Source organism: Eublepharis macularius, chromosome 1, assembly GCF_028583425.1.
Source record: "Eublepharis macularius isolate TG4126 chromosome 1, MPM_Emac_v1.0, whole genome shotgun sequence".
In the NCBI taxonomy this organism is placed as follows: Eukaryota; Metazoa; Chordata; class Lepidosauria; order Squamata; family Eublepharidae; genus Eublepharis; species Eublepharis macularius.
The window spans coordinates 143490646-143513337 of record NC_072790.1 but is presented as its reverse complement, the minus strand read 5'-3'; the positions used below and the strand labels follow the sequence as shown (position 1 = coordinate 143513337).

The following is a 22692-nucleotide window of genomic DNA, read 5'->3' as shown; positions in this document are numbered from 1 at the left end:
AAACTTCAGTGAACAGAAAAAAATATAAGATGCTGCATATAGCTATACACAATCTAGCACATCTACACACAATCTAGCACCATTTTCTAATTATCCCTTTTCTAGGCTTTCCTGGTCCTCTGAACTTTCTTTCTCAAGCCTGGCTTATCATGACCTTTCTGGAAAGAATACTGTTCAAATGAGTTACAAACCTTTCTGGATAGGAAGGTACAGGGCTTTTTTTCAGCAGGAACGCGGTGGAACGGAGATCCGGAACCTCTTGAAAATGGTCACATGGCTGGTGGCCCCGTCCCCTGATCTCCAGATAGAGGGGAGCTTAGATTGCCCTCTGCGCCACCGAGTGGCATGGAGGGCAATCTAAACTCCCCTCTGTCTGGAGATCAGGGGGGCGGGGCCACCAGCCATGTGACCATTTTCTCCGCGGGCAACCCACTGAGTTCCACCACCTCTTTTCCCAGAAAAAAAGCCCTGGGAAGGTATATATTTTAGAAGATCACATTCACACTACAATATTTTCCTTTGCCTCTTTCCTCACAGTAGCCATTACCCTTCTTGCCATAATTGCCATTGCACTGTAGTGAAGTAACGTTATAATGATATAGTGCCTCAATCTGCTAGTTCCCCTGAATTTCCAGCTTCCATTTTTTTTTAATGTAAGCCTCTAGCTCTTTATAGTGCAGTATTAGTCGATGATGGCAACAGATCATTATAACGATGGTTGTTGGGGGTTTTCCGGGCTGTATTGCCGTGGTCTTGGCATTGTAGTTCCTGACGTTTCGCCAGCAGCTGTGGCTGGCATCTTCAGAGGTGTAGCACCAAAAGACAGAGATCTCTCAGTGTCTGACACTGAGACACTGAGACACTGAGAGATCTCTGTCTTTTGGTGCTACACCTCTGAAGATGCCAGCCACAGCTGCTGGCGAAACGTCAGGAACTACAATGCCAAGACCACGGCAATACAGCCCGGAAAACCCCCAACAACCATCGTTCTCCGGCCGTGAAAGCCTTCGACAATACATAGATCATTATAACATTACTAACTATAGTGCAATAGCAATTAAAGATTTTTTAAAAAAAATATTGAAGAAAGACCTCCAGCGATCTAGTGGGAGGATGACCACTGATGGAGGAGAATGAACACAACGGCCAGGACATGGGAACAAAGAATCCTCACCATGTGGGTGCAACTTACACTAGTGGCCAAAACTGTGGAAACCTTTTGGAAAAAGTGTATTTTTGAGGTTTGATGGCTCATAACACCACTTTTTTTTGGAGTAATACCATAAAATTATATATCAGTGGAAAGATAATTTAATCAAGAATGTAATGCAATAACTTTTATGAAGGAATTTTTTTTAGAACAGTAGTTATGAAGAAGAAAATTTAAACACATAGAAAAAATGAGTTATACAACAATTCTCACCATGTCAGTTAATACTTAGTTGGGTAGCCTTTTGCTTTAATTACGGCCTTACAATGCCTTCCCATGGAGTGAACCAAGTTTTTTAGTTCTGCAGCTGTTATAATGTGAAACCACGATTGAGTTATTGCTTCTATTAATTGCGGTTTATTGCTGGGTTGCTTCTCACTAACCGGTTTCTTTAGATGGCTCCATAGATTTTCAATGGGGTTAAGGCCTGGGCTATTCCCAGGCCATTCCAACAGTGGAATATGATTATCTTGAAACCACTTTTTGCTCACAGCAGCAACATGACATGGAGCTGAATCTTGTTGAAATATAAATGCTTCATTATCTTGGAAAAGATCACGTGTGGAAGGCTTCAGTTTGGGCTCGAGTATTTCATTTATGAATTTTGGGGCATTTATATTGCCATTTATCATGCAAATTCTGCCCACACCTTTTGATGTCATACAACCCCATAACATAACACTAACTGGGTGTTTCACAGTAGGTGTAATGCAATCAGGATACAAATCTTCTCCGATTCTTCTTCTCAGGTATTTTATGCCATCACTACCAAACAGGGGCCATCATCACACGGTCCCTTATTTTGTCAGTTTTGCACTAGAAATCGTATCCTCTGTTATCGCTATCTTAATGGATTCCCCCATTGTCTATCGAGTGCTTGCACTTCCAGTCAGTCTCATTAAAAGGGAAAAGCGCAATTTGACGGTCAGTCAAAGTACTTTCTTAAAGGGGGCAAAACCCCCTGCCCCCCTTGTTTGTAAAAAAATTTTTTTCACATATTTGCGCTATATCGGGCAGCAGCTCGTCCTGGCGAGGCTAAGTGCACGGTGGTCAGTTTCGCAACTATGCCAAGAGGGGGAAAGTCACCGCTGACCGGCAGACTTTGGGACGCGCACAAAATGGCGGCCCTTCCCCAACAACGGCCAAGGTCTGCTCAAGCGCCCCTCTGAGCCCTCACATGAGGAGAACTTTCTCCCTTAACCAGGGTGCCTACCTAGCCGGAGGCGGAGGGGCTGCTCACCAGGGTGCTTTGGCTGTGGGAGCAGAGGCGTGCAGAACCGGGGAAAGGGCGCCTGCCGGAGCCTCATGGCTTTGGCTGCCCTCCTGACTTCTTCAGCTCAGCTGCAGCCCGTTCTCAGCCATCCCTTTCGCTTTCCCAGCCCCGCGCCAAGGAGGAAGCAGCTTCCAAAGCTTCCCGCAAGAAGTGGCAGGGAGGGCGGGACGGCGGGCAAGACAGCCACCCTTGGGCATGGCTACTTGGCAATAAAATGGTAGAGGAAATGTCAGTCAGGATAAACTGCTTCCGTTGTTCTTGCATGGCAGAATATCGCAATAGTGCGATAAGGCTTACTTTAAAAAACAATACTTTGAGGCTGAATTTCGGGTCGCACTGGGGCTTGTGGGAGTGTGGGGTGGGAGAATCAGCATTAGGAGGGACAGATGATTGGGGAAGTGAGCGCTCTGGCGTTGCGAAGCATTCACAGTCGATCCAGGGCATTCACATGGAAGCGGATGAGGAAGACATAAAGAGTCACAAAGCGTGATTTGGGGAGAATGGCGAAATCGAAACAGAACTGGAATAAGGTGAGCATTCAGCAGTAGATGGTGCTAGTTTGGTGCGAAATTTATGGCCATGTGATGACGGCCTGGGAGATTTTGGTCTCATCAATCCAAATAACACTGTCCCATTGTTCCGCTGTCCAGTTAACATGGGTTTTAGCCCAATTTAATCTTTTCAACCTTTGTTTGAGAGATAACAATGTTTTTTTTTCGTGGAATTCTAACAAGACCAAATTCCTCCAGTCTGTGCCAAACAGTCCTTGCACTCAACTTTACATTGAATTGCGCCATTTTGTTCTGTATGATGTATGATTGCGCCATTCCGTTCTGTATGATTTTCTTCTGTCACCAAGGCTCAGTCTCTCAATTCTTCTATCATCCTTTGCTTGTGTGCACCTTTTCCTGCCTTTACCAGTCTGGTTTTGTAGTGACTGAGAGCCTCGCTACAAGTGACATCTTCCACGCGAAGGGCACTTGATCATTTTCGCAAGTCTTTCTGGGTACTGAAGTCCCTCTCCCACACCCCTTTTCCTTCTGTTCCTTCCCGTCTCCGTTAGCACGGCTGCCTGAAGAGACGGAGAAAGCCTACGAGAGCAGCTTTTGCAAATCGTCTTGCTGGGGGGTGGGGAATGCTCTAGAGAAAGCTGACATGTGAAGTCCTCCCCTCTCTGTTAGAACTGTTAGGATCGCTGCCTTAAAAGTCAGAGAAAGCTGCAACTTTCTAAGCTTTCTCTAGAGTATTCCCCCCCTCCCCGAGCTGCCCGCTGCAACTTTGCTAATCGTCTTGCTCGGGGAGGGGGGGAAATACTCTAGAGAAAGCTTAGAAAGTTGCAGCTGCCCGCCCCCAAAGATCATTGAGAGCAGGCTTGCGACTAGAGAAACGATTTGCAAACGCAGGCTTTCTCTGACTTTTAAGGCAGCGATCCTAACAGTTCTAACAGAGAGGGGAGGACTTCACATGTCAGCTTTCTCTAGGGCATTCCCCACCCCCCAGCAAGACGATTTGCAAAAGCTGCTCTCGTAGGCTTTCTCCATCTCTTCAGGCAGCCATGCTAACGGAGACGGGAAGGAACAGAAGGAAAAGGGGTGTGGGAGAGGGACTTCAGTACCCAGAAAGACTTGCGAAAATGATCAAGTGCCCTTCGCGTGGAAGATGTCACTTGTAGCGAGGTTCTGAGTTGCCTTATACCTCTTTAAAATTTAGAAATGCCACCTTTGGTTAAGTTTCCACCAATTTTTCTTCTAATTTCTTCATAACTGTAGCCTTGTTAACTTAATAGTACTATTTTACATCACTTTCTGGGTGCCCAGTCAACTCTTTGTGCCATTTCTTTAATTTTATTACATTTTACAAGCTCACTAAATGAAAGAACACAAAACAAACAAACCAACTTGATAGCAATCACATAACACACTGACAAATGACCTCCTCTCAGCTCCAATACATGACATCAATAGCTGAATCCTACTGTGACTTGATTGGTTCATTGCCAAAACAAGATGACACCTGATTGGCTCTCTAAAGACTCATGCTTATTGGCTACATTCAAATGAAGGAAAGCTACTTCATATCAATCTAAGCAAGTTGTGCTTTCTTTTCCTGGTTATTTGGCTATAACATTTGATAGAATACAGATAACTGAACAAACTTTGTTGCATTACATTATTGATTAAATTATCTTTCCATTGATATATAATTTTATGGTATTACTCCAAAAAAAAGTGGTGTTATGAGCCATCAAACCTCAAAAATGCACTTTTCCCAAATGGTTTCCACAATTTTGGCCACTAGTGTATGTCTGAACAGAGGTATTTTATACCTCAAAGAAGTCCACATATAAAATCATAACAGCAGGTAGTTTCAAACAACAATTATACCTACATTTATTATACCTATGTTCTCAAGGTTTACTACACAGGCTTTAGAATGGGGCCTGGGGTGGGGGAGGACAAAGGGGAGGCATTAATTTGCCATGACTTTATAAAGCAGAGTACAATGAGCTTGCGAACACAGAGGCCATCACTTACAAGAATAGTACATATTGTACAACCTTTCTCTTAAGCAGTTGGGATGTAAACCAGCACTCTGCTAGTTCGAATTCTCCTACTGTCACAAGCTCAGTAGGTGGCCTTAGTAAGTCACTCCTCTCAGCTCAGCTCCCCAGCTGCATTGTGGGAATAATAATAACTCTCACTTTGTTCACTGCTCTGAGTGGGGCACTAATACGTCTAGAAGAGCAGTATATAAGCAGGATTTCAGCTACATGCAGCCATAAATGATTTTGATTATACACTCAACAGTTCTTGCCAAGGAATAAAATAAACTTTTTGGATGCTCTCACATTAGGCAGTTCCTCCTCTTCCCTTAGAGCTCCCTGATGTGGAGTTTCACATAATATTTGATAAAATGAGATAAGTATACTTTAACCAGAGGGCCAACCATGGAAAGGGGAGTATAGGAGGCTCCAGATTATAAATTATAGTGTCACCAAAATCCATGATGCTTCCCAGCCCACACCTCACAACACCCAAGCATGCAAAATAAATTCTGTGCTTTCAAAAGACTTGGAGGGATATGGCTCAAATCCAATTGGCTTATGTTTAGGTTGAATAAAACAGAGGTGACACTTACTGGCAAAAAGGAGCATTTTAAAGAACTTTCAGGAATTCTCGTTGTAGATTCAGGCAAAGGCATGTATGTACCTACTGTCTAAATCTTGGATTTCTGCTAACTCTGGAACATGACAAGGTGTATGTCTGTTTGATAGATATAATCAGTAATTGAGCTTAGTAACAGGATCACTAAAGTGTGTGTGGATGTGTGGTAGATCCTGAACATTTGAAAAAAATAGTGCCTATTATTTTACATTTTCAAAATCTTGTTTAGATACTTATATGTCTGTAGAAAGATTCTCAACACACTTGTGCCACCAAAGTAGTCCACATGACTGGGCATTAACTGCTTTATAGGACTGTAGTGGTACTTAAGCAACAGAAGGACACTACCAACTGTGGCCTTGAGATCTGTCAGGCCATTAAAAATCCCAATGAGAACTTATGGCAAGGCAACCTAAAGAGAAAAGATGTGTTTGATGTGTGTTTGTGCACATGCTAAAAACACAACTCAATTGCCACTACTCAGGGGTGCAAGAGGTGGAGGGGTGCACTGTTGCCAACCCTCCTTACCTCCAAAGCAGAGGATGAGTGGTTGCATTGCAGGTGAATGAAATGAAAAATGAAAGCAACGGGATCTCAACAGGGGCAAAACAGTCTGATTTGGTCCCTGCTGAGACCCCATAGCTCCTGATTTAGTGCATCGTTGGGGCCTCCGTAGAGCACACACATACCCTTTTGCTGCATACTCTGGTGGCTCCTGGCCAGCTTCCCCCTCTTTCCCCCCATGAATCAGCCCCTCCCCACTGGGGGGCTGGCAATCCTAGTGCCAACCAGCCCCCCCTTCCTGTAGCATCCAGATCTGCCCTGGTAGGTGTCCTCCAGCCCCATTAGGCAACCTGCAGGGATCTTTCTCTCTTCTTCCCTCTTTCTGGCAAAGGGCAGTGTGAGCCAAGCCCAGGGCTTGTCCTAGCCTTCTGTCTCCTTCCCACATTCACCACCTTGCCTCACCAGGTGAGGGCAAGGAGGCAGGTGGTGGGTTCCTGCCAAACTGTGCAGGGTGAAGGGGGTGGGCACTGCTGTGCCCCATCACTGGAAGATAAGGAGAGTAGGCACCACCTCATCCTGCCCCTGATCAAAAACAGTAGTCAGCTGTTTGTCACCTCGGCCTGGGGGGGCAAAGAGGGCAAACGTCCTCCTACTTCCCTGTGGCACAGGGGTGGGGGATGATGAGGATGGGCAGCAGTTTCTGATGTGGCCTGGCATGGCAGCAAGGAGTGCACTGGCTTTTTTCCTCCCCATAGTGGGAGAGGGGGCAGTTTGGGCACCCTACACTAGGGCACCCAAAATCCTTGGACCAACCCTGAGAGCTAAGAGCTCTCATAGGAGGCACAGGGGAGACAGTGTGAATGGTATTGAGGCATTGTGGGTCACACTGTGCAGACTTGCCCCCTGCTTCTGCCAAGGGGTGCATAGCAGCTGTCAGAGGTGGTTTCAATGCCACCCCCAGGACTTGTACTATGCCATTTTGTCAACTCTAATACACTGCTGATGTTCAACAGCAGTTGCAGTTACTGAGAGTCCTACTCCATGGCATGCTGGTATCCTGTTGGAAGTCATGATTAAAATAAAATTGGATAACACTGTACAAACCTTTCTTTGTAGTAAATACTGATAGCAGGAGGGGAATGCTGATCAAACTTTGAAAGAAGTCTGGTTTCATTCAAGTATCCCTATTTTAATATCTTTTCTCCCTTGTGAGAAAGGAACCCAAGAATCTTTATTTTTGCAGCAGTTTTTTCATGTAGAATTCTGATTACTGCAATCGCACTGAGGGTCACAAAAACTGATCTTCAGATTAATAATGTTTTTGATTACGTTTATTAATAAGGGTAGGTATTTCCTTCTGGCACAAGCTTTATAAAAGAATATTTAAATGTGGATTTAAATCTTTCAAACTGGATGCCAATTAGAGATGCTTGAATACCTGTCTGGTTGGTTCACAGCCTGTTCACTGGTGGTGATCACACAGCCAATTATTCAACAGGCTGTTTGGCTGTTTGCGGTATATTTGCATCTATTCACAGGAACAGGATGCTTGTAGACATCAGAAACTCCCAACTGAATGGAACACTGGCAGCCAGCTTCTTATCTGCTGCTTGAGGAAACTTGTTTTGTATCCAGCCAAGTTTTTAAGGGAGGAAATCAGGAATCAACTCCCAGCTGATTGCTGAGATCAGCTGCAAGTCAGGTTCTTCTGATCTCCCACTCTGGAAAGTTTGCTGCAACCTAGGCTTGCTGAGATGCCACAACTGGGGGAGAGGGGTGATCAAACTGGTTTCCCTTCCATTCTTCCCACCTCATGCTTGGGCTGTGGAGAAAGGAGGAGATTGACCCTGTTCTCTACAGCCCAGGTTCTCAGCTTGGGGTAGAGATGGTGCTAGGGAAGGAATAAATTGCTTATTTTCTTCCCACCCCAAGCTGTTGGCTTGAGTTGCAGAGCAAAGGGGAGTAACAACCTCTTTCTCTTCTCCCTTTTGCAACTGGGAGATCAGAAGCAGTTTCTGTCCCCCCCCCATGATCTTTTTCTCCTCTTCCTTTCACAATGGGGAAATCAGATACAGATCACTTTTGATTTCTAACATCACAGTGTAACATTGCTTTCTGAGAAAGGGGTACAGATCATAAATACATTCCAACAGATCTCTTGTCTCCTGTGAGTCAGGCTCTATTTACCCCTGAAGCTTTCCTGTGTCCCACAACAAGAAGACCAGGATACAGGGAAGTTCTGAAACATTAGAATCAAACTCCCAGATGACCCCCTGATCGTCTGTGAGTTGGCTTCTGACCAATAGCAGCTACAAACTTGTTCAGCAGCTGTTTGAGTTACTCAATGCAAGCCAAACATATCCTTCATCAGCTCACACATCTGATCCTGAATGTCAAACAGGGCATATTTGGCTGCTGAACAGGCTTGCTCCAAAATTTGTAGCATCCCTAATGCCAAGCTCTAAAGCTACTGTGCTGATGTATTGTAGTAGATAGTGGCAGACATGGAATATAGAAATTGAGTTCAAATTCCAACTCAGTCTCATAAAGCTCACTGACTTTGGGTCGGGTGGTCACCAAACTGAACCAACCTCCCCCCCCCCACAGATTGTTGTAAAGGAACCCCACCCCCAATCTTCATAGGGGAAGGGAAGGATATTAATGTAATACATGAATTTTTAGAATATAGGAACTGACCTAAATGTTAATGATGTTTTATGTATAGGTGAGATGCAAGTTGTCCATAATAGTACTGCTTATTTAATTATTTGCATTATTTATAGTCCACCTTTCTCACTGAGACTCACCTTTCTCACTGAGATTCAAGGTGGATTACAAAGTGTAATTAAATGTGATCAATGGCTGGGGCCTTCAATAAAAATGCAAATATGCAGATATTGTAAACTAGCTGAAATCAAATACAGCACTAATAACAATTTTGAAACAAGCATAAGCAATTAAAAATGACATATTAAACAACATGGAGATTGCCCAGTAATAACATAATACAACAACAGAAAGAACACTATAATATAGTCTGCAGTTCCTCTCCCTTTACCAATGCACCTCTTTGAGCCATTTCCTTATAGTACAGCCCTCCTACCTGTTTAAAAGAACCCTCTTGAATAATTCAGCCTTGTATAGTTTGTGGAAAGCCAGGAGAATGGGAGCTCTCCTAACCTCATCAGGTAGGCCATTCCATATAGTTGGGGCCATCCACAGAAAATGCACGTACCTGGGCAGCTATTGATTTTGCCCATTTGCAGAGTGGCACCTGAAGAATGCCCTGTTCAGATGAGTGAAGCTGTCATGGTAGAGCATAGTGAGAGAAGTAGTTCCATAGATATGAGGGGCCAAGGCCATGAAGGGCATTGTATCTGACAGCTAAAACCTTGAATTGACCCCAGTACCTGAAGGGTAGCCAATTCAGTGACTGCAGAATGGGAGTAATATGCATGCTCTGCTTCGCTCCCAATAATAACTGAGGTGCAGGTTCTGCACCAGCTGGAGTTCCTGAGTAGACTTTGAGTGAAGACCTATGCAGAATGTATTACAATAGTCTTATCTCAATGTTACCATGGCATGGATCCAGGTGATAATTATACATTATCAAAAATCCAGTGAAATAGACCGTTCTACTCCTGAAATCCAGTGTGAATTTTAGACAAGTTTATAGCTGATAGCCAATGGTCAGGACAATATTAACATAGAAGATACAGATTTTTTAAAAAAGATACAAAGACTGTATAGAATTTAAAAGAAGAAAAACCAAGCAAACCCTGAAACAAAATCATTTACAATAAAAGAACAATACACTTCAAATTTCTTTGTAAAACAAGTTAAACTATGAGTTTGATGAGTTTATTACCTGATAAGATGCATTTTAGCAAATTTTCTTGACTGCACAGAGAGGAACCATATGAGTTATTTAGGAGTCTGTATCAGATAATAGGTAAATTATTTTCTCTACTACCAAGTTTAAATGGGTTATAATAGCTGGAAGACATATCTAAGTTCAGAGTAAAGCAGGCAATATAAAACATAAGGTGGGGGCCCCCCTAGTTCTAAAGTTCCATAGATATATAAGTGCTGAGCCACAGGTATTTGGGTATGTTGAGCAGTTAGCAGTTGGCATGCTTTCAAAAAAGGATAACTGTAAAGGCTAATCTAAGTTTATAAAATGTAATGCTGGACAGATAAGATGGTGTATTACGAATTTTAGACTAGATACCAATATCTAAATTTCAATAAAAATTTAGATGTCTAAATTTTTATTGAAAAGATTTAATTTCTAGAGCCATCCTAAGCAACTTGAGCCATTGTTTGACTACATTGTGGTGTCAGAAATTATCTCAGCTTTTTCTTCTTGTGAAATATTTCCACAATCTTATTACTTTTGGGAAACAAACGTCAAAGAGTTCACTTTTAATCTGCTTTTGATCCCTGGGGGATTACAGGGGAATCATATATTCTTTTTAAAATCATTGAAGTCAGTGGGATTAAAAGAGTGTAGTTCTACTTAGGACTGCAGTATAAAGGTTTGTTCTGATGGCTCTTGGATTTCATGAAACAGCAAAAGTCAGAGTCTTGTGTTCCTGAGCACTTCAGTTTTCTTATCCTTACAGGGAAAAATAAGATTTCATTCACTAAGTCTTATAGCATACACGTCACAATGTTGGGGTTATAAGGGGTGAGTGTGCATCTTCACCTTAGATATATATGCTATTCTACTCTATGGATTCAGAAAGTAGGGGGGAATTTTTAAAATAATTGCCTTTTCCGACTGAATTTGCTAAAACTGTAAGGTTGTAGCCTATAAAATTTGAAGTCTCATCCATAATGTTTGTGAATGTTAGTGATTACCAGTCACGTATTTGTGAAAGTTAGGCACCCCCTGCCCACCCACCCCGCACCAAAACCAGGAAAGAACAAAAAAGACTATTTCAATTCGAAAAGCCTTCAACAATATACTATTTCAATTATTGGAGTACCACTAATACTATCACATAGAGTTGCCAGGTTCCTATACCCTGTGGGAACAAAGGAGGGGCAGCCCCGGTGCAAACGCAAGCGGAAGGAAAAAAGAAAACTGAAGCCTCAAAATGAAAAGCATACAATGAGCACACAATGAAGCCACAGAAACAGAAATATATCAAAAGTGTGAATATAATAAATATCACAATTCCCTTCAGGGAATTGCCCTTCTTTTACCGCCGTGCCAAACGAAGAGTGCTCCAGAATGTCTTGGAGGTTTCTCGTTCTTCTGTACCCAATAAATGGTGCCAATTCGCAACCCGGAATATTGGCAACAAGATGCCAGTGTTTCTTGATAGTTCCTACAATTTTAGGTGCTAGCTGTGTGAAGTCTATTGCCCAATTAATGCGCTGATGGTGGTCCTTATGTTTCTGTATTAATAATTCCGATCTAGCAGTGTTAACTGCTCGTGATCTGGCTTCCTGAATGACTCCAAGGGGGTATCCCCTCTGACGGAATGCTCTATCAAGAATTTTGCTTTCAAAGTTGAAATCTGACAGTCTAGACACGAAACGGGGTGAGATCTTATATGCTGGCAAATCCCATAGGCGTGGCATATGAAGTCTGACTGCACATCGGACATCTGATTTCCATCATCCTCTGCATTCTTCATACTGCACTTACTTTTGGACGTTATAGCCACTTCTGTTTTGGGGTGGTTTCCTTCCAACCACCCTTACTGTCTGTTATTTATGTGAGTGCCTGTGTGCACCCTACTATTTCTGTCATTGTATTTTTTGGATTACTTGTGGGGAAGTGCCTGCGTGCACCCTTATACTGGTATTACCCCTTTTGGTGCCTGTGAGCACTTTGGTGTTCATTGGACTTGTATTTATTGGCATGGTTGTAGTTTATGTATATACAATTTGATGTTTAATTAGTACACACCAATTGTGATATTTATTATATTCACACTTTTGATATATTTCTGTTTCTGTGGCTTCATTGTGTGCTCATTGTATGCTTTTCATTTTGAGGTTCCTATACCCTCCCAGTGTGTGTGTGTGGGGGGGGGGGACCTGGCACTTACCTCGTGCCAGTGGTGTGCTCTGGCGCCTGTGTGACAATGTCACTTCCAGAGGTGACATCATTATGCTGGCCTCAAGACCACGCCCATGCTCTGTGTGGGGCTGATTCAGCCCATTTGGGGCCAAAATCAGCCCCAAGTGAAGTGCAGGAGCACTCCTGTGGCCGACGCAATGATGTCACTTCTGAAAGTGATATTGTCGTGCCTCCTGGGAGTGCATGTGCCATATGTGATCCTAGGGTACCTGCCGGTGGCAGCAAACCTCTGGGGTCATGCCACCTATCGCCGATGGCTGGCAGATTGGCAAGCAAAGGGGCAAACCCTTGGGAGTTTGCCTGCCACCAACAGGCACCAGGAACCCTACTGTCACATCAGATCTGCACATAAACTATTTTACAATGGCAAGTATTCATGAATACCTCCTTATGGGAGTATGATGTTTTTCAAGTAAAGAAGTTTGAGCATGGTCCCGGTCGTTTTGGCCCCGATTCTAGCCAAAACGGGTCTAAAATGGCCATTTTTGGTCATTTGGGGCCTGTTTCTGGGTCAAAATGGCCCAGACCAGTTTGGCGCCGGGTGGGGAAAACCTCCACCACCTGGCACTGATGTGGTCCCAGCCGTTTCAGCCATGATCCAGGCCGAAACAGGCCCAAAAATGGCCATTTTGGGTCATTTTGGCTTGGATTGGGCCCATTTTGGCCTGAATTCGGTCCGAAACAGCCTGGATCAGGTCAGTGCCTGCCTGGCATGGACACAGTCCCGGCCATTTCGGCCCCCATCCTGGCCGAAATGGGCCCAAAATGGCCCTTTTTGGCCATTTTGGGCCTGTTTTGGCCTGGATTGGGGCCAAAGTGGCCTGGATCAGGTCAGTGCTGGGTGGGGGAAGCATCCCCCACCCAGCACCCTCCCGGTCCCGGCCTTTTTGGCTCCAATTCGGGCTCAAATGGACCCAAAATATTCATTTTTAGCACTTTGGGGCTCTTTGGGGCCCAGATCTGGGCCAAAACAGCCTTGACCGAGTCAGTCCTGGGCAGGGGAGGGTTTCCCCACTTGGTTCTGATCAGATTTGGTCTTTTTCGGCCCTGATCCTGGCCCAAAAGGCCCGAAATGGCCACTTTCAGCCATTTGGGCCATTTTATGCCAGGATCAGGGCCAGAACTGCTGGGATCTGGTCAGTGCCAGGTAGGGGAACCCTCCCCTGCCCAGCACTGATCTGGTCCAGGCTGTTTTGGCCATGATCCAGGCCCAAACGGGGCCCAAATGGCCCTTTTTGGCCATTTGAGGCCCTTTTTGGCCGGGATCAGGACCCAAACCACCAGGATTGGGTCAGTGCCTGGTGGGAGATCCCTGCCCTGCCCGGCACCAACCCAATCTGGGCTGTTTTGGGCCTGATCCAGGCCAAAATATGCCCAAAATGGCCAGTTTGAACCACGTTGGACCTTTTGGCCTGGATTGGGGGCAAAACAGCCGTGATCAGGCCACTGCCAGGTGGGGGAACACTCCCTCATCTGGCAGCAGCTGAATCCTGGCCATTTTGGCCTGATCAAGTGGTGTGACATATGTTAATGAGTTATGCTAATGAGTTCCTGCAGTTCTTTTTCTACGAAATGACCCCTGCCAGAAGTGATATCATCACATTGCCAGGGGACATCAAGGACCCTCTAGCACTTGAGGAACTCTTTATGGTATTACATCCCTGTTGAGCTCTTCCCCAAAGTCTGCCCTCCTCAGGCACTTCCCCAAAGTCAGGCACTGTCCCCAAATCACCAGAAATTTTCCAATCCATAGTTGGCATCCCTATACTGAAATAAAAGAACTGAAAGTTGCTTCAGAGGTATTGTTTTACTCTTGTTCCTTCTAGTGCCACAAAAACGGAATCACAACTGCCTGCCTCCATTTTGGAAATGCTGGCATCAGAAATTGCATGAAAGGAGTTACCAGCGTTCTGTGAATGGGGCACTATTTTTTAAGACATGGGGAAACAGCAAGGGTAAAGAAAAAGGTTAAAACATTATTCCACTGATGTATTGTCGAAGGCTTTCACGGCCGGAGAACGATGGTTGTTGGGGGTTTTCCGGGCTGTATTGCCGTGGTCTTGGCATTGTAGTTCCTGACGTTTCGCCAGCAGCTGTGGCTGGCATCTTGTGCTACACCTCTGAAGATGCCAGCCACAGCTGCTGGCGAAACGTCAGGAACTACAATGCCAAGACCACGGCAATACAGCCCGGAAAACCCCCAACAACCATTATTCCACTGCTTTCTCTCTTAACATCAATAGTTGCAATCTAAAAGATGTCCTTTCTGCCATGAGTGCCTTCATTTGCCTCCATAGTCGGAAGAAAGAGACAGACACAGAAGTTGGAACTATGGGCTGCTTTATTAAATACAACATCAACACTAAACTGTGGCAAAGGCAAACTTGTGGTACAGGTCAAGCCACGGGGTCACTCCAGGACCTCTGCCTTGACCTGTCTGGGCAAGCCTTGCTGCCCCGGGCTTGAGCCATTCATAGAATGGCCTGGACCCGGCTAGCCAGGCAAAGGGTTCCCCCCCTTCAAGCTCCTAAAGCCTCAGCTATACAGCATGAGGGAAGGACTTGCACCTGGGGTTCCCTGAAGGTGGTCTAGACAGGTGGTGGCAGCCATGAAGCATATCCTCCTTCCTGACAGACCCCTTTTCCCCACCGATGGGGAAATGCCAAAGGGGGTGCTCACCAGCCCAGTCCCTATTTCCCAACTTTCTCCTGCCAGTTAACCTACTAGGCACCACCCAACAAATGCCTCAAACCCCTGCTTCAGCACAAGGTAGACGAAAAACCCAACCCCTTCAGGCCAATTCGGGTGATGGGAAAAAATTTCTACCTAGCTCTGGAACAGCAGCTGGCTAATCCTGCATTAAAACAGGGTGAGGTGGGTAGGCCGATCATAAAAGAGGAACTGAGGCTGCAGGGCAGAGACGTCTACTGAGGTGTTTGTCTCTGTCCCCAGCCTGAAGCCCGGGTAGCCAGGAAACCACGTCTGCCTCCAACTCCTTCCATGGAGGCAACGTTCGTCCCCCAGCTCAAGCTGCAGAAGAGGCCGCTGGGAACGGGCCGCATTGTTTGAGCATATAGAGGCTTGCATATTTGGAAAGAAATTTCTGCTCCATTAAGGAAGGCAGGTGCCCCTGATTCTCCCTTCCCACTACATGCAATGCTGGCTAAAATCTTTCTCTCTAATCTGAGCCTTATTATTCTCTCCATAGTGCAGTTCTCTGTTTTTTTATATATTTATGGACAACAATTCCCCCCAAGCCTACTTATGTAGGACAAACTCTAAGTTAATATTAAAGCTTATCTCACATTTGAAATGCATGTTTAAGGTCCACACTAATTATGTACAATTTTTTTCTCTGTTATAAATTGACTGTTTTGTCTTAAAATGTTAATAGGAAAATGTAAAAACTCACAAAAATATTCTGAACATAAGATCATTCACTGATTCTGACAAATTGATTACATCATAAAAAGGTAATCCTCTTACTTTCACACATTTTAGTAAAGAAAAGATTAATAATGTGACAATTAAGCAGCCACTGACGTCCAAAGGCTCTAGAGAATACGTTATTACAGTTGGTGATAGACACACAATCAATGGTTTTAAAATATGTGAAATATTTAATATGGATTCTTGTGGACTTTAAGTCTGGTGCCACTTGGTAGCTAGGACCCATAAAAATACTAAATTGTGTACATGAAGCAAAATAAAAGTGCCGTCAGGAAAATTCCAGCTCCCGTTCCCAGTGGCTTGGAGCTGTTTTTGCCTCATCTCCTTTTCCAAATAAGCAAGACACCATGCTTGTTTTGGGAGAGGGGGCATGCTGTGAGGCCGTGCTCCATGCCAATCATGGTCAAAGAACAAACAAACACAAGTTTGTTCCTCTCTTATAATGGCACTTGCTATTCAAATCTGCCCACCTGCACATACCAGTATTTTGGCAAGGTGGGCATAGCTGGCCACTTAAGGGGCAAATAGGAATTTTTGGACTCTTTGGCTGTGAAAGGGTTCTTTTTCACATGGTTCACCTGCCTTGTCATTTCGTCTGGATTGGGTATTCTAATTAGGCCTGGTTAAGAGTGGTTAGGCTTTACTGGGATTGGCAGTAACAGTATGGCTTTTGCTTAAGTTAAGGGACTTGGGTGAGCACCCTGAGGCATCTTATGATGATGGGGAAGGCTTCCCAAACCAGCCTCTCATAGCTTACCAGTCACAGGGGTTGGGATGTGGTCCTCTAGGGGCAGAGGCTTCACCTATCAGTTCCTAGTGTTTGACAGTATGGGGGGGCGGGGGGAGGGTGGAAGAGTAACTGCCTCTTTCAGTATACACTGGTAGGGAGGCCATGAAAAGTAAATGGCAGATGAAGGATGCCTTGCCCTTGCAGCCAGAGTAGGTTTGCTTGTTAAAGATGGCATGCCTCTGGCAGCCTGTTAAGTTCACACTGAGCTGTTAATAAGGCTCAGATCAGTTTAATAAATAAGTCCCAGTTGAACTCAGTTTTGTATGTCGTGTCTTTATTTTGGGGGTGGTAGGGCAATTAACACAACCTTAAGATTCATTACAATATAATGCAAAGCCATGTTTTGTTTTTTTAAAAAAACAAAACTATGGTTAGTCTGTGAGACTAACATCTCGCAGATAATCACTCAAATCCTGGTTTGCCTCAACAAATGCTAGGAAGCAAAAATAAGCCCTTCTATGATTCCATGAGATAACTATTTCAAGATAGCATAACTGATAGCATAACTACAAATGGAAGCCAGTAATGAATTGGAATCCAAAGAGATACTTTAGGAGCAGCCAAAACATGCCCAATTGACTTGTTTTCTCTGAACAGCAGACCTTCATTCCATATCAGAAAGTGCTTTTCAAAGCCTTCCCAATTTCAAACATAGTTTGCCATGTGGCACGGTGTGCTGCTGATTGAGAATCTTAAACCCAACACCTCCTTCTGCATATAGAATTAGTTGCACTGAACTGTGGGTTCCAAAGATCTTGTAGTTTATTATGTCTTTTTTCCTCCACAAAACGAGCATCTCATATGACATCTAGTCATAAGATATTAATATGCTTTATGACCCATCACTTTAAAAACAAGAGCAGAATGGCAAAATAAAATCAATTACCAACTCGATCATGCAGTGCAAAACAAATATTTGCTTCACATAGAACTGTTTATGTGATCACATGATTACACTGAGGTAAGAGTACACATAAGATAGTCAGGACATACAAACACACCAAAATATGCCATTAGGTTTCATCCAAGTTGCCCAAATATTTTACTTCTCAACTTTTACTACATTTACTTTTCAAATATAGGTATTCTCTCCTATAACACCAAAAATAAAACTTGCAAAAATATATAGAAGTCTGATAAAATTTCATCACTAATGAAATTTTAATCTATAGTGAAAATGCTTATCATGTGAAGGATAATCTAAACTGGGCTGCATACAACACTGTAATCGATTAACACATGCATAGAGCTGGAGGGAATTCAAGTTTCTTCTCTTACTTCTACCCCATAAAAGAGATTGGAAGCAATCAATTCCCACAATGACATCAATTTTACATAACTTAGAGATGAGTTCCTATCTTCCCCTTAATTATGTAATACCCAAACTTGAGATCACCTGCATTTGCGGAGGCAGAGATCTATGGTGAACAGTCACATGACAGTAAATCATGTGTCAGTCCATGTTATGCATACATGAAAATTATATTCCTGTGTAAGAAGTAAAAATTTAGCAACAGAGATGGCTCCCATATGGGAATTTACCCTCACGTGGGCAGCAGGCAGCTCCTGCAGTAAACAGGAGTATCTAGATGATGCTGTTCTAAATCTGGGCAAGAGTCCTCTCCCCTTTGAATCAGACAACATAATAACCTAATTTTTTAGGAGGGGGGGGGTCTTCCCCAGACACTTAAATGGCATCTTGGGTGTCAGTGGGAAGGGGGAAGTAATAAAGTTCTGCTTTCTGGATGGAAATCCATCAGCTCACTGAAATACTCTGTTGGATCTCTACAATTAGCATTCAAGCATATAACTTGTGTATATAGTTTCATCTTGAAAATTACTGTTTTAGATGTGAAGTTACAGAAATGCAGAAAAATATTGTACTTTCCCTTATATTTGCTGCAATTTGAAACTCAACTCCAGCACTATTCAAAATGAAAATCAACATAACAATGTTCCAGACATTTTTGCTTTGGGGCCCTATAGAATCTCTTCCCAGGTGAATTCAGTAACTAAACATCCTAGCCAAACATCCCTTTTTACATACTGACCTTGAAGCTGGCGCCCTTTGAACAAATCTTTTGTTTTGCTTGGATGAGCTCTGGCACTGTTATCACACTTGGGTTGTTCATATCTGCAGGGAGAACAGGAAGAAGAAAAGACAACAAGGTGAAGTCAATTTATTTGTAAAATTTGTCATGTTAAATGCTTTGCAGTCACACCAGAGCAGGGCTTACATATGCTTTCTCTAAACTGATTGCCACACACACACACACAAAGCCAAATCAAGCAAATGCTACAGATTCATTAATTACACTTCATGCCATTCTGTGAGATAAGTATTGCTGAGCCATTTCAGAAATCTCTTTCCCCAAAATGTCTGTACTTATTTTCACAAGGCTGAAAGCAGTTTCCTCTCTTTAGGTAAATCTGCTGCTGGATTTTAGCTGTAGAGTCCCTGACAAACTATTTCAGAAAGATGTGTGAACCCTGGAAAGTAATGGAGAAACGTTTCTGGCTGCTGAAATCCCTCCTTTCCTTATCTAACCTGCTTCTTGTCCCACATTTTACAGCATTGTTAGTTACTAAAATATTCATCCATTGATTTCTGCTTTAAGTGAGCCAAACATGCCCAGTTCCCTCATATATTAAAGCAAATTTCTAAGTTGGGTATAAATATGCACTTTGGTTTTGATACAATGGCTACTGTCATGGATTTTTTTAAATTAGTCAGGTTATCTAAATTATGGCTATTAAGGCCTTTAGCCACTGTAGCTGCTTTGTTTTACAAGATAACAAACCATTTATATCTGAAAGTGTTGGTGAAGATTGCTAGAGGTATGTATTTGGGCTCAAAGTCTGTTAGCAATGGGATGGCAATGGCATGGGAAAAGATGGCATAATTGCTAGCTTCTGGATAAAATGTAATGTATACATATTAATAATTAACAATTTATCATAGCTTCTGACATTAGTTCACTATTTTCTCCTGATTTTTGACCTGTTGGGTACATAAAGCAACTTACATAAAACTAAAGTTCAAATTTCAATGAGAGTTCAATGAGAGCCAGTTTGGTGTAGTGGTTAAGAGCGTGGGACTCTAATCTGGAGAGCAGGGTTTGATTCCCCACTCCTCCACTTGAAGCCAGCTGGGTGATCTTGGGCTAGTCATGGCTCTCTGGAGCTCTCTCAGCCCCACCCACCTCACAGGATGTTTTGTTGTGGGGATAATAATGACACTTTGTAAACCGCTCTGAGTGGACATTCAGTTGTCCTGAAGGGCGGTATATAAATCGAATATTGTTATTATTATTATTATAAATGTATACAATATAAAGGTAGAATAATCACCAGCAACAATTGAATAAGTTAGAGAACTTCATAAAGATTCTCACTTCATAAGAGGAAATAAAGACTTCTGAAACACAACCATTGTAGCTGATGCCTAAAGGCTGAGAGAGGGAGCAAAAGAGATGTTAGTGGGGAGGGGCCCTCACAACTGTGATACAGCAGGTTTTAAGTCCAGTGGCAGCTTAGAGACCAACAAGATTTTCAGGGTGTAAGCACTCAAGAGCCAGAGATGCTTTCATCCACAACTATGGAGCCATCACTAAAAAGGCTCTATCATACATAACCTCTCACAGCACCTTTGAGAATGGATGAGGAACATGAAGCAAACATTGGGCTGGATCCAAGACAAAATTTCTGCTAGCACTAAAGCTCTTATCTTGTGCAAGAAGAACTGAATTAAGTCCATTTATGGTTCTACTTATGCTTCACTGGATGCAAACCTCAACCTTAACCTCACCATAGCACAAAAGGTGAAGATTTCCTTTTGGTTTTATTTTATTCTATTGTTTTACTGCACATAGTCACACACTATTGCAACTGTGTACCAATTCACAGGACCATGTTTCTTGGAGCAACTCAGCTGTAAATTGCTTTGAATTAGGTTCTAAATGTGCTTAACCTACTCGGAGCCAATGTCATATAGTGGCTAGAGAGTCAGACAGATGCAAAACCTTACCCTGCCATGGAAGTCTGTTGGATGTCCAATGGGACCGTCTCTCCCAGCATGTGCCCCGGAGAGCACTTTGTTCAGTGGGTAAGAACTTACTGCTGATCCCTAGCCCTATGGAGGCCCATTTGGCCTCAACCAGGGCCAGGGCCTTTTCGGTCCCAGCCCCAACTTGGTGGAATTCTCTGTCTGAGGACACATGGGTCCACCAGGATCTTGCATCATTTCGGCAGGCCCGCAAGGCAAAGATGTTCTGCCAGGCTTATGGTTGAGGCCAGCATTCGGACCATCATTGAGCCTCCCACTGGTCTCTGGTATTCGAGTACAGCTCGTCTGTCTGTCTACCTCCTCTTTGTATGCTGGGGCAGGAATGTGTAGCCAACCATTTGAGGATTTGTATATATATGATTTTAATTGCTGAATGTTATTGTAAAATTTGCCATGCAATTGTATTTTATGACTGTTGTACTCCATTCTGAGCCTGCTTGTAGGGAGGGTAGGTTAAACACAAACTAAACTAAAATGTCAAACACTCTGCTCAGCCTAAACCACCTGACACGCTTGTGTGAGAATGATTTAAGACACTTTGGATCCCCATTAGGGGAAAAGGCAAGGTATAAATGAAGTAAAATAAAAAAATAATTAATTAAAATAAATAACATGGAGAAGATTTTTGGTGGTACAAATGATTGCACTCTGTATTCTTGATAAAGATCAGGACTTGTTCTCTATGAATATATTTTGAGCCAAGGTTGAAAACAAGTGGTTTTGTAATGAGCATGAGAAATGTGTGAATTTATCCTGAGTCTCCATGATGCAAAGTCCTGATTGTGTTGGTCCGATATTACACAAGTACAGAGTTCTCCTGAGAGTTTTTCAAAGATGGAAATATAAAATAAATAGGAATAAATTGGTTTCTTTCAATATATGTAGAAACAGGTAGGGAAAAGGATATGCACATGGTTCATAAAAAAACAAGACAGGCAAATTTATGCTATATAGCAACCTAACCCAAAATAAACCAGAGAAATCTTTGCAGCGCAACCATAGCTTTCAAGAGAGCTAAACTGGACTCCCTGTTGCCTTGTACATTTTCTTATCAGAGTGCGATCTGTAAAATGACTCCAAATCATACGGACATTCAAGCCCTCTGCAAAGGATTTCTGGAACGATACCATTTTGTTTCCTTACGGTATTTTTTGTACTAGTCACAGATACAAGCTTTGATAGATTGCCCAAAGAACAGCTCTCTGTGGTTATGCATCTACCCCCTGTACTGTGCCTGGAATCTTAAGCAATTCACAAACTGTAACAGGAAATTGGACTTTAGTACAGTTATTGGCTGTGAATTAAATATCAGGGTTATTATATCTGATCCACTTGCAGTTACTACAAGATTTACTTTCCCTTTGCAAATGTCAATAAACAAGATTTGTAAAGCAGATGGACCACTGCTTTAGCCATCATCCCTAATTAATTGGGAGGAATGATGCCAAGCAAATAAGAGCAATATGATCCCGTACTTGGGCATTTTTAAAAAAACAAATCCACAGTGCAGAGAGGGAAATAGTACAAATGTGCACAAAAGCTGGTTTTGAATTCAGGTCATTTTGTTCATGAAATGGTGTGCTCAAATTCTTTAAAATTATTAGATCACATTCAAAATCATAATTGTATTAAGAAGACAGTCTCATTGGTTTCAATGAGAAACACATTTCTGCCCCAGACTTTTGCTTCCACCACAACTGGGAAGCAATTCTCAGGGAGTCAATCAGTTCAATTCTAAGGGAAGATTGAGGTAGAAGAGGGGGGAAAAACTGTCAAGTGTTTGCCTCCCATTATTGGCCTTTTTCCTAGGTAAAAGCCAATCACAGTGTGAGAGAAGGGTCATTTTTCATTGATGAAGCCACATGGGAGAAAGCATTAAAATCTTCTTTCTCTTCCATGGTCCCAATTCAAGTTGGGAAGATGCAAAGCTACTATTATAACTTTTTAAATGCTATGCTGGTGTCATGTGTGTGAGAGAGATCCAACCACAAATCTCACTGTGTTACCTAGTTTGACTCATATGTATATGTTCCTGCATGCCTGTTACATTTTCAATGTTACCGGACATAATTATAATTCCAAACACATGCTCTGTTGAGAAAGAATCTGGAGGAAAACTTGTGTTGAATCTGATAGAG

General features: G+C 43.0%; 1 protein-coding gene across 2 annotated transcripts in view; it reads right to left on the bottom strand.

The window, feature by feature from the left end:
• The window catches only part of SMOC2 (SPARC related modular calcium binding 2), a 234841-nt gene that overhangs the window by 41254 nt on the left and 170895 nt on the right, over nucleotides 1-22692 (bottom strand). For both annotated transcript variants that reach the window (XM_054971059.1, XM_054971135.1), the window contains exon 9: nucleotides 18540-18622. In XM_054971059.1, coding sequence (XP_054827034.1) covers nucleotides 18540-18622 — 83 coding nt within the window. The remainder of the gene's footprint in view (nucleotides 1-18539; nucleotides 18623-22692) is intronic.